This window comes from Fusarium poae, chromosome 2 (assembly GCF_019609905.1).
Source record: "Fusarium poae strain DAOMC 252244 chromosome 2, whole genome shotgun sequence".
NCBI lineage: Eukaryota > Fungi > Ascomycota > Sordariomycetes > Hypocreales > Nectriaceae > Fusarium > Fusarium poae.
The window spans coordinates 7,033,361-7,045,604 of record NC_058400.1 but is presented as its reverse complement, the minus strand read 5'-3'; the positions used below and the strand labels follow the sequence as shown (position 1 = coordinate 7,045,604).

The 12,244-nt window shown below is 49.8% G+C and overlaps 2 protein-coding genes across 2 annotated transcripts; one reads left to right on the top strand and one right to left on the bottom strand.

The window, feature by feature from the left end:
• Positions 1-964: 964 nt before the first annotated feature.
• FPOAC1_006395 (uncharacterized protein) lies at positions 965-2,378 on the top strand (the record flags this gene model as incomplete). Its single annotated transcript, XM_044850879.1, has 2 exons — positions 965-1,193; positions 1,243-2,378. The coding sequence occupies 2 exons, from the start codon at positions 965-967 to the stop codon at positions 2,376-2,378; spliced, it is 1,365 nt and encodes a 454-aa protein (XP_044709591.1).
• Positions 2,379-2,472: 94 nt separating this feature from the next.
• Positions 2,473-11,891, bottom strand: FPOAC1_006394 (uncharacterized protein; the record flags this gene model as incomplete). Its single annotated transcript, XM_044850878.1, has 6 exons — positions 2,473-2,578; positions 2,637-3,592; positions 3,647-3,660; positions 3,701-11,136; positions 11,189-11,307; positions 11,358-11,891. 6 exons carry the CDS (start codon positions 11,889-11,891, stop codon positions 2,473-2,475), a joined length of 9,165 nt encoding a protein of 3,054 aa, XP_044709590.1.
• Between the last annotated feature and the right edge of the window lie 353 nt (positions 11,892-12,244).

Sequence of the window (12,244 nt, the reverse complement as noted above, 5' to 3'; positions counted from 1 at the left end):
TTGTAACCGTAATTTGTTTCTTTACCTCTTGGCATTTCGTGGAACTGACTTTTGACAGTTGTTGTTTGGTGACTGGAGCTTGTTTTTACGCATTGCAGTATGTAGCCACGTCGTGTTATAGTCTAGATAGCTCTGGGTTGAAAACAGTTAAGCGTATCCCTTTGTCTCAGGGCTGGGGCATAAAGGCACTACAACAGTGCTCAAAGTAATTGTTTTATATTATTTCACTGGTTTCATTAGGAAAAACATATTATAACAGACCTTGTTATGCTGTTGTTAACATTGCAATTCTCAAGATTCTATGTCTAGGGTAGCTTGATGACGATAAGAGATTAGATATGATAAGATAGAGCAGATAGACATTAGCGAGACAAGACTCTACAACGGAAATTAGGCAAACTAGGAGATGAACGTTTACACAAGTATAGCTCAATGAGAAATCATATCGCTATTCGAATCGCAAGTTAGTAGTACTTTTCTTTGTTCGTTATCGCGATGAAACGACTGCTTGTCAGCACTATCGCATCTGTTAGTAGAGAAGTATCTCAACATGCTTGATGGTGAATGAAGTACTTACAAAACCAACGATCTAGTTAGCTAGCTTCGCTTCGCCAGACTCTGTCTATCATGACCCTTAGTTAGAGTGAGGGACGGAGTTAGTAGGCATTATGCTTTAAAAATCGTAAATAACACCTGATATCCAATGGTATAGTTGTTAGAATAGCCTGAAAAGAACGCTCAGCTTACCCTCAATCTGAACTTTAGCGTTTAACCATGTAGGCTCGGAACATGGATCACAGCCACCCCTGTACAACTGTTTTAGTGCACGTTCAAGGGCTTATAGCAATATCTTGTCAGTGTTACTGCTGGTAACTATTATTAACCACACCATCCCCCCAGATCTCAAGAGACGTCTATTATAGCTTTCAAGAGAAACTGAACATATCTTTACCTTACTATCAATATGGCGTTCAAGAACAAACCACTCGTGCTCATGTGCAGTACTCCCGTCTCTGGGCACATCATCCCTATGCTCGCTATTGCAGAACAACTCATCACCCGAGGATATGAAGTGTGTTTTGTATCTGGCTCGGGATATCACCAACAGGCTGAGAATGCAGGTGCCAAGTTCATTTCTGTCGAGGGATATGGGGACTTTTACGATCTCACTTCGTGGGATCTTGACGCTGATTGTATGCGTATCCCATCATTCTCAGTGTGCATAAAGCTGATACAATACAGGGCCTCAAGGCAAACAACATCTCGAAGGACCAGAGTGCTTCAGTCATGATTTAATCCACATATTCTGTAACTCGCTTCCTTCTCAGCACATGGCGATACAGAAAGCTCTACATGAACTCAAAACGCAACAACCAGAGAGAAAAGTATTCGTCATAACAGAAAGTCTAAACTTCAGCGCCCTAGCTCTGCGCCTTGGTGCCCCAGGTCTCCGTCCTGATGGCTTCATAGCAATTGGTCTCAACCCAATCCTACTGACAAGCATGGATCACCCACCTTTTGGATCAGGCATGCTTCCCGACCGCACTCCAGAAGGTCGCGAGCGCAACAAAATCGCCAATGCAGCACAGAAAGAGTTCTTTGCACCCGCACAGAAAGCTTATGAACAGGCATTGAAGAGTGTGGGTGCTGAGCCTCGAGATGAGTTCCTTCTGGACTCTCTTTACACTCTCCCTGATCGGTTCGTCCAGATGTGCGCGCCAAGTGTTGAATATGAGAGGAGTGATGCGCCATCTACTTTGCGATTCGCGGGTGGATATCCCACCACAAAGCGAACGAAGAGCAATTGGGAGGTGCCATATTGGTGGGACGAGGTCATTATTAACAAGAATAGAGCCGGGAAGAAGATTGTCTTTGTTTGTCAGGGAACTGTCGCCATGGACTTTAACCAGCTTGTCTACCCAACTATGGAAGCCCTACAGCATCGGTCGGACATTAGCCTCGTGATTGCTCTTGGACGTCCCGGCACTACTCTAGCAAATGACACGATCATACCCCCCAACTGTTACGTCGAGGACTTTATCCCGTACGACAGCATCCTGCCACATGTGGACGTTTTCATCACAACAGGTGGCTACGGCTCATTCCAGCGGGCTCTCAAAAGCGGAACGCCTTTAATTATGGCGGGCACTACGGAGGAAAAGCCGGAATCGGCTGCGAGGGCTGAGTGGGCTGGAGTTGCGGTCAATCTGCGGACCACATATCCCTCTGTTCAACAGTTGACGAGCGCGGTGGATGAAGTTCTTGCAAATGAGAGCTTCAAGAAGAAAGCGTTGGATATACAGACACAGATTGCTGGGTTTGATCCCGTAGGTGTCATTGCTGAGTGCTTGGAGGAGCTTGCTGAGGGACGAGAATAATAATGGGACAGCACGTCGGATCAGTGGCCAAAGTGCCAAGAGTAAGAGGAAGTCTGGGAATCAATGATGTTTTATACTACGCCTATAAATAATATTAAACATGAACTTGCACGATATCGCGAATGATAGCCGCCGCACGATGAAGCTCCTCCACAAAAGCGCCTGTTCTCTCCGACCCACCGGTCAAAGACACTGAAAGCCTGTATAATTGTTAACATCACCAGTCTACCTATCGAGAAGGGCACAGAATATACTCACAAGTTCTTTTCAGGACTGATAAATGACCAGAATCCCTCTGTGTCAGGCATTAAATGCACAAAATCCTCCACTGTCATTTTACCCTCCAATGAGTTGGTTTGGGCAAAGATAGGTGGACTGGGCCAACCGAAGAAGACCATATCACTTAGGAAAGAAGGCTTGGGTATGCTCTCGGGCCAAGAGTAGGATAGAACCTCAAATAGGCGCTGCGAACCGCGGCCGAGAAGTTGCGTTTTCATGCCTGCATTGATGGACTTTGTGGCTTCGAGCAAGAGAGCGCGAAGTTGAGTGAAGTCTCGCGACGACCCAGAAGCAGCGTCGCAGAAGGCGTTGACAGCGGGTGTAGAGCGCTGCATGGCATCGGGACGACCAGCGTGGAAGAGGGTTCCACTGGTCGGTTCCCATGATAACATGTTCTTACCGAAGAAGAGACGAATGGCGAGTTGAAATGTCACGTCGATGACTCCCTTCACAGGGACACGCGATTGAAGGAGGAAATCGGTACCAAACTCCTTGAGTTGCTCACGCACGTACGTGGACTTGGAAGTAGCCCGCTCGTACTTCTCGCGAAGAGCAACTGCATGCTGTTCAAGCTCAGGTGTCATTTGTAACACGACCTCCTCAATTGAAACATCAACGGAAGATTGATGTCCAGCAGATTGAATGGAAGTGTGGGCGTCCATGGCCTTTGAGATCCAGTCCAGCAGACCCGTAGCAGTTGTACCATCGAGAATGCCATGCTCAGTGAGCATGCCCGATCGACCGTTAGCGCTCACGTAGAACTGCAACACCTTGTCAAACCAACGGTTGACTCCGTCTCCGATGTAACCCCCTCGCGCGATCTCATTGGGAGTCTCAGGACTGCCGGAGTCGAGGCATAGTACGAACATGGCAGAGTCGAGAACGTGGAAGTAGTCTACGTTGGCAGGGCTCAGCCCCAGAAGGGTACCTCGGTTCTGTAGATATGTTAGCGATACATGTTGGAATTAGAGGAAACGACCAAAGCTTACCTTAGCCCAGGACTCTATCATCTGTTGTCAATAACGTCGATAGTACATCTCCACCCCCGACTTGCGCTATGATAGCTTCAAATATTCCTTCAAGCTGAGGCAAGGACACATCCTTGTTAGTCTCATCCTGAAGCATCACCTTGAAGACTCGACCCTTCCTCAAGACAGCGACGTGATCTCTTGTGATGGATGAAGCATAGCTCTCTACCTTGTCGCAGTTGGGTTGTGGCACGCGAGTTGAGTTGAACAGCCATGTCCATCCCCAAGTGCACTCTGGCTTACCAGCAATCTCAAGAGGTTCAACCTCTCCGGCGAGCATTGCTCGCTTGAATGAGACAGCCGACGAAGTGATGATGGCGGCGCGCTCGACTTGAGTGTGTCTTTTGCCGGGACTGTCACGCTGTGAAATCATGATGCTCGTCCATGGAGCCACGGGGGCTCGTCGGCATAGGAAACGGGCGTTGGTGACAATTTCGGTGAACCAGCTGTTTGTCTGGTCGTCAGAATGCTTCGAGTACAGATCCCGCAGGACGAGACGGGCGGTGCTGTCGGTAGAACGCATAGATTGGATGTCTCGGTGGATGGACTCAAGCTGTTCAGTGTTGAAGAGGTGTTCATTGGACTCCAGCCAGTAATCGAGTGTCTCATCGAGGTCGGGGAGAGGCATGACTGGAAGCTCCGTGTAGCTCTTGCAACAGTTCTTTCCGTGCCAGTCTGGTTCGCTGACACTGCTCGTCTCGTCGGTCGCGTCATCACTGAGTGCAGCATCAGAGGATTCAGATGAGATCGCTGGCTCAATTACTGGTAGCCGAGCAGTAGGGACTTGTCTCTCAGCCTTTTCAGTTTCAACAGGAACACCGCCCGCAGAGTTGAACTTGAGGACCATTCTGGAGATGATCAGTCTCGCGAGAGCAAGCATGCTGGGAGCACTGGTAAGCTCTGAGATTTGAAGTGGTGTCTTGAACGTATGTCTGACCCAGTTCTTCAATTCAATTGAGACCAACGAGTCAAGTCCAAGGGCCGCGATGGGGACATCGGGGACATCATCACCGATGAAGGCCTCGAACTTGTCGAGTAAAGCTTGCTTGACAATGACCTCGGCTTCGGCCATAGTGTCTGTCTCTTCCACAGCCTGTAGGATGGTTTGCTTCTTCGCATCACCACCCTTGCTTGCAGACCTTCCCTCCAGCCTCATCTTACTGGGGATATGGTCGTAGATAGGGTCGCTCAGGGCCCAGGGACCAGAAGAAGCCTCCATCTTATCACGGCTGAAATGCATGAGATGCTGGACCACGGTAGGGTCGCTTCGAGCTTGAGGGTTCATGGCGTATTCGAGCGCAGCAAGTACTTCATCAAACGAGACAGAACCAATGGTGCTAGTGATATCAATACCTTGATCTTGAACACCTGATACTAGTGCGGAACCTTCAACAGCGCCAACATTGACCGTCGCATACTTGGTGGCCCCGCGCGAAGCTTGTGTCTGAGCGTGCGCAAAGGCCTCAAGGAACGCGTTTCCAGCGGCGTAGTTGCTTTGTGAAGCGGAACCAACGACACTGGCAACTGACGAAAGCATGACGAAGAAGTCGGTACTTTCGGGAGAACAGAAGAAGTCGTTCATGTTGAGTGTACCCTGGACCTTGGGCTTCACAGACTCATTCCAGTCATCAACCTCCATATTCTCCAATGGTCTGTCGCGTAGGACCGTCGCGCTCTGGATAATACCTCGGATAGGTGGAAGGCCAAGTAGTGCTAGCTTCTGGGCAGCATTTCTGGTGCTTGTCTCATCACCAACGTCGCACTGGACAATATGGAGAGCGCCTCCCAATTGACGAATAGACTCGGTGAACTCAACCATCGCAGGCTGCTGAGATACAGACTCGGCAGCGCGACGTGTCAGAGCCACAATATGCCCGGCTCCTTGCTCAGCCAAGAACCGGCCAATCTTCTTACCAATATCACCAAGGCCACCACCAATAACATATGTACCTTCCTGGTGTAGGCTCAGCGCAGGAGCCTTGGGTCGCGTAGCTTGCACAAGCGTCGTCTCGTCAGCAAGCAGAACCAATTTGCCAGTATGCTTCCTCTCAGCCATGAAAGAGAAAGCCTGCTCGACAGATGCCATGTCAAAAGTAGTGACAGGATGAACAGGCTTCAACGAACCTTGATCGACCATGGACAAGACTTCTTGAATACCACGGACGACTCTTTCTGGGCGTTTCTGATGCATGTAGAAGATGTCGACAGCAGCGAAAGTCGCTTGTTTGTCAAACTTGGCCATGTTGAGCTGCCCGCGACTAAGGATGTCTGCTTTGCCAATCTCACAGAATGTACCGAATGGTGCAAGACACTCCCAACTATCACGAAGAAGCTGTCCGGAAAGTGAATTCAAGACCACATCAACACCGTTGCCTCCGGTCGCATCGAAGATCTGTTTCTTGAAAGCGCCGGATCGTGATGAGAAGATGTGACCATCATCGATTCCGTATCGCTCCTGGATGAGCTTCTTCTTCGCAATGCTTCCAACGGTGGTGAAAACTTCAGCCCCAACCAGTTGCGCAAGCTGGATAGCGGCCTGTCCCACACCACCTGAACCAGCATGAATCAAGACACTTTGTCCCTTCTCTAGTCCAGCGACTTGATTGAGGCAGTACCAAGCAGTGACAAAGATGAGGGGAATGGATGCAGCATCGATGAAGCTGACAGAGTCGGGAATAGCAGCAATGTTACTACTCTTGACACGAACTTGGTTGCCCAAATGTGTCACGAAGAGCGCGGAGACTCTGTCGCCCGTCTTCCATGATTGAACGTTGGATCCAACAGCAGTGATAACACCTGCAACCTCACCAGTCATCTGTGTCGCAGGTGGCATCTGACCTAAAGCAATAAGGACATCCTTAAAGTTGACGCCATACGCACGAGCCTCAATCTGTACCTCATCAGGGCCTAGAGGAGTGAGTAGGTCGTCGTTGTCCACGAAGCGGATAGTTTTGAGAAGGCCAGGTACACGGATATCGAACTTGATAGGCCTCTTGCTGTCTAGATAAGAGCAAGGAAATAGAGCTGAATCACCACTCATGTTACGCTGAGGATTGATGCGGCTGTCGATGTGTGTTGAGAGGCGATCATCAGGGACGACTCTGGGGATGACAACATTTCCGTTTCGGATGACATACTCATGTTCCGCTGAGTCAAGGCCGTTGGAAGGCCAGAAAGAGGCAAAGGCTACATCTGCTACCAACTTAACAATGTTCTCGGCCTGGTTCTGGTCGATGGAAGTTTGGATAGGACCCTGAACATCGACCGTGATTAATCGCAAGCTCGGGTTCTCGCGTCGCAGGACTCTAGCCATACCACTCGCCATCTTCTTCAAGGCTGCCTTATCCTGGGAATCCTTTGTGGATTGAAAGCTTAACCAAAGAACGTCTCCACCGCGGAGCATCAGTTTCTTGAGGCTTTCAAAGGTCTTTGGACTGGGAGCCAGGAGAAGTGATTGTTCGACTGAGTCAATCACAATTGTAACTTGTGGAGAGCTCTTGTCAGATGAATGATCGAACTCATGTACGGTACAGTCCAGACCTCTTTGAATCAGAGTTCGCGATAGAATCTGACCCAGAGCATCTTGATCTGCGTTGCCTGGGCTTCCCAGAAGTAGCTTCACAGTCTTATTGTCCTGTTGAGTGGCATCAGAAGGCAGCAGTCGGGTCACCATGAGCGACATGGCACGGTCACTGTCATCAGTAAAGACATGTTCCAAGCCACTAAAGCCAAGTTCTCTAAAGTTGGCATCCCATTGAGTTGAACTCCTGGACTGTTCATAGACACGACCGCCTGAAGCGATCGGCTCCAGAAGAATGAGTCGACCACCAGGTTTCATCAAATTCTTGATATGACCGAGTGCAGTGTCAATTCCAGTGGAATTGTATGTAACGTTAGATGAAATAACAAGATCAAAACTCTTTGCGGTGAGACCCTGAGCGAGAGGATCTTGAGAGATGTCGAGCTTCTTGTAGTCAATCGGAGAGGTCCAATCGCCGAATTTTCCGCGAGCTTGTTCAATCATCTCGGGAGACACGTCGGTGTAGGTATACATGGTGAAAGGCGATTGACTCTGAGATTTAATCGTCTCCATCAATCCCAAAGTTGCACCGCTGGGTCCAGCACCGCTGGGTCCAGCACCGACCACCAGGACGTCCATGTTGGGAGTCTTGTAAGTAAGTGCCTCCATGTATGCAGCGAGCTGAGTTTGGTGGCCCTCGGAGAACGAGCCATCGTCAATGCCCGAAGGCAGGGACTTAAAGTCCTGGTTGTTCATGAAGTCAACGTCTTGCTTCCAATCTACACGGTAAGTCATCTTGCTGTTGGCTTCATCATCCGCATCGCCCTCTCCAACAGCCTGAGACCTTGCGTCATTGCATGTGACGACTGGTCGGTATGATCCATCTTGCATCTTCTGATAAGCATAGAAAGCACAAGTCGAATCTCGAGGCGTATGCTGCCAATGTTGCAAAGCAACCACAATCTCTGTACCAGGCGCGCTGGCCATGTCCACGGCGACAGAGATTTGACCGAGGTTGGTGGGCATGATGGGAGCCATAAGACCTTCTCGACGGAAACAGACGGGCTCAAGTTGGAAGAGAGAGTCAAACGTGCTGGGATGGATAGTGTGAGGCTGCATAACATGACCTGGGGCGAAATGCGTTATGTCTGGGATGATGATCTTGGCTGTTGCGAAACCATCGCCAACGTGGATCTCTCTCATGCCTTGGAAGGTTTCACCATACTCGTTACCGGCATTCTTGAGATCTTCGTATGTCTCTGCAGCATCAAGAGACGTAGGACAAACTGCCTCGATATCGTGTAGCCATTTCTCAGCAGCAACCTTGGACAAATGACCCAAGCCATCGTCACCATGGACAATAGCGAACTCATCAATCTGCAATTGAGAAGCAGAATTGGTCTCAGCGACAGAGTCCCATGACACCAGACCACTACAGTTGTCAACCCATGAGTCATTCTGAGAGTCGTAGGAAATGACTCGGAAGTGCTCCCAAGAACTACCAGAATGTTGTCGCGAAGGACTGATAATGAGTTGCAGCTCTACCACTTGGTCTTCTTTCGTGTTGTCATCGTCGCGGATAATAACAGGGTTCGCGATGATAATGTTCTGGAAGTTCACGTTCGTAATTCGTCCCGACATGTTGCGTAGCTGAAACAGCTGCTTCATGGCCTCAATAACCATGATCAGATAACCAGCTCCAGGGAAGATCATGAATCCCTCAATAACATGGTCACGGAGCCAAGGTGTGTTGGCAAGACTGACGTGGTAACGCCATCGCGGCTCATATGGTGAACTTGCAACTTCGAAAAGACCGAGGAGATCATGGGGTGGGAAAGCACGCAGGCGGTTGTTCTTGCTGAGACGAGACTCGCGCCAGTAGGTGTTGCTGTGGTCCCAAGGGTACGAAGGGAGCCCAGGAACGACGCGAAGATTTTGGTCCTTCGTCTTGCTGTTGAACTCAACAGGAATGCCAGACTCAAAGACCTTACCAAGTAGCGCAAGTGTGGATTTGACTGCGCTTGTATTTCGGACAAGACATGGAGCGTAGGTGTACTTGAAAGATGCTCCAGAGTCTAACTTGAAGTTGGTGTCAGACAGGGATTGTCTAAGAGGTCCCGAAAGCGCAGCATGAGGACCAATCTCAACCAATAAGTTGGAACCAGAGGAGTGTGCGTCGGAAAGGTGCTGCGCTACAAGTTGCGAGGCAGTACTGAACTTGACCTGTGAGACAAGGTTGGACACCCAATACTCGGCACCAAAGCCAGATATCTTGCGCGATCCAGTGACAGACGAGTAAAATGCGGCATCGCGCGGCTCTCCAGCGACAAGTCCGTCTAGAGAAGAAAGATAAGACGGCGCGACAGCCTCCATATGATGGGAATGATAAGCCGAGTCAACCTTGATGCGCCTGTTAAAAACGGACGCCTCCACGAGGACAGCTTGGAGTTGATCTAGAGCTGCAACATCTCCAGATATGGTGGTGCTCTCAGGGCTGTTGACGCAAGCCACCGTGATCTTACCGAAGCTACTGTCAATCTTGCTGATGCGCTTACTGATGGCTTCTGGTCCTTCTCCAACCGCCAACATTCCACCTTGTGTCACGTTCATCGTCTTTGCTATTGCAGAGCAGATACCTCGCATGTAAGAGATCTGCATGGCCGCCTCCCTCGTTAGTGCCCCAGCAGCGTAAGCGGCTGCAATCTCGCCAGAGCTGTGACCGCATACGGCCTCAGGCTTGACGCCGTATGTATTGGCGAGAAGGTCGACTAGAGCAATTTGAACTGCTGTAGTGGCTGGTTGGGCGAATCTGGCCTCTCCCAGTCGTGAAGACTCTTCGTCGCGGGAGAGCTCCTCGACTAGATCCCACTCACATCCTAGTGCCTTCATTGCGGCACTGCAAAGTGCAATAGATGAGGAAAAGTCATCGGATTGGGAAGCGATGAGCAACTCACGACCCATGGCGTACCACTGAGCGCCCTGACCTGTGAAGACAAAGGCCAGTCCAACGTCGCGAGATGATTTGACGGGATGTAGCTTGGGATCTGCAAGAGCCGCATCAAGATCCTGGATGCCTTTTGCGACGACACTACACCGCCATGGGAGTTTTGAGCGACGGGCATTGAGAGTGTAAGCCAGGTCATCAAAGGATACAGTCTGGCTTGCTTCTGACTGTAGCCATCCTCGGGTGTTGGCAATGAGCTTCTTGAGTGATGCTTCGGAGTTTGCAGATAGAACGAACGGTTTCTCCTCATCTCTCTCACCAGTTTGAGACTGAGACTCGTGGTCATAAGCTTGAAGGATGGCATGAGCGTTGGTTCCTCCATAACCGAAACTGTTGACTGAAACTCGTCGAGGGCCTTGGTGATCCTCCGACGCGAGAGGCATCAGCTCTAGAGGAACTTTGATCCCTCTCTGCTGCAGATCAAGCCCTGGCTTAGGCTTCAAGAAGTTCAATTGTGGTGGGATCTGGTTCTTCTTGAGTACCATGATCGCCTTGATTGCACTTGCCACGCCACTAGCCGCTTCCAAATGACCAATGTTCGTCTTGATACTTCCGACAGGTAGCTCAGTAGTTCGTCCAGCTTCACGGCCGAATACTCTAGCGATAGATCCAACTTCGGCATTGTCGCCAGCCACAGTTCCTGTTCCGTGCGCCTCGACGAATAGTGTCTCAACAGGATCAAGGCCAGCCCTTTCGTAGACTGAGCGGGCCAGGGCTTCTTGAGCCGAGGAGTTTGGTAAAAAGATACCAGATGTCTTTCCATCATGACCAACACCCGACTCCAGCATGACGGCGTGGATGTAATCGCCATCTGCGACTGCGCGATCTAGTCGTTTGAGAACAAGAACGCCCACACCTTCACCTCGGGCGTAACCTGCGCCTCGATCATCAAAGGTGTACGATCTTCCATCTTTGTTGGTGAGTTGTCTAGATACTCAAAGTTAGTGAAGCCCAAGATGAGAATTTCCATGATACGTACGACATGACCATAGATTGATCAGGTGTGAGCAGGAGTTGACTTGCTCCTGCCAAAGCTATTGTGGCCTCATCTGCTCTTAGCGTTTGGCACGCTTGGTGCAGTGCTACGAGACCACCGGACTATCATCTGATCAGCAATGGTTTGTTGAAATTCATAAAGGAAAACTTACACATCCAGTGTCTAGAGTATTGGAGCTTCCCTTCAAGTCTAAAACGTAGGAGATTCTGTTCGCAAGAATAGCCTCTCCGGCTCCGATGATATGGCTCATGCTCACTTGCGATAGATCTCTATAACCCATGCGGTCATAATCTCTTGAAAACATGGCCATATGGACAGATGTATCAGACCCACGCATTTGCTCAATGGGTAGGCCTGCATTTTCAAGTGCTTCATAAGTCACTTCCAGCAGAAACCTTTGCTGGGGATCCATAGATGCTGCGTCAGTGCCTGGAATATTGAAGAATCGCGCATCAAATGCTGATACATCTTCGTCCAAGAAATAGGCATGACTAAAGTTTGTAGCATCTCTTGTGTCGGGGTTCTTGTTGTAGAAGGATTTCCAGTCCCAGCGAGATTTAGGGACTTCTGTTCGACCGTCTCTTCCCTCTGCGAGAAGAGACCAGAGACTTTCTGGGCTATCAGCACCGCCGGGAAGACGGCAGGCCATGCCAATGATGGCGATCCGTGATTCTGGTTTTGACATGATGACTGAGTTGGAGGAAGATTTGTGAGTGAAGATAATTACTTCGTAGAATGATGGGTATCAATTGTTGTTGTTGAGTATGTTTCCAGTGCGACTTGTCACGTAGAAGATATCACAACTACGCATGTGAAAACAATCTCTATATCCTAGAGCTTTTCTTACAGTCCGCAGCCACCGTAATGGCAGCCATAGCTAGCCGTTGTCTTGCCTTGTCCCCCTTGTCCAGTGAATGTTGGATAATTGCATGTTCGACCCTTGACGCAAGCAACCCTCCATGCATCAGAATCCTGCAGGTGAGATTCAGCATACCAACCCTTTTCGGCAGTCAAATCCCTGATCCCTGGCAGTGCTTG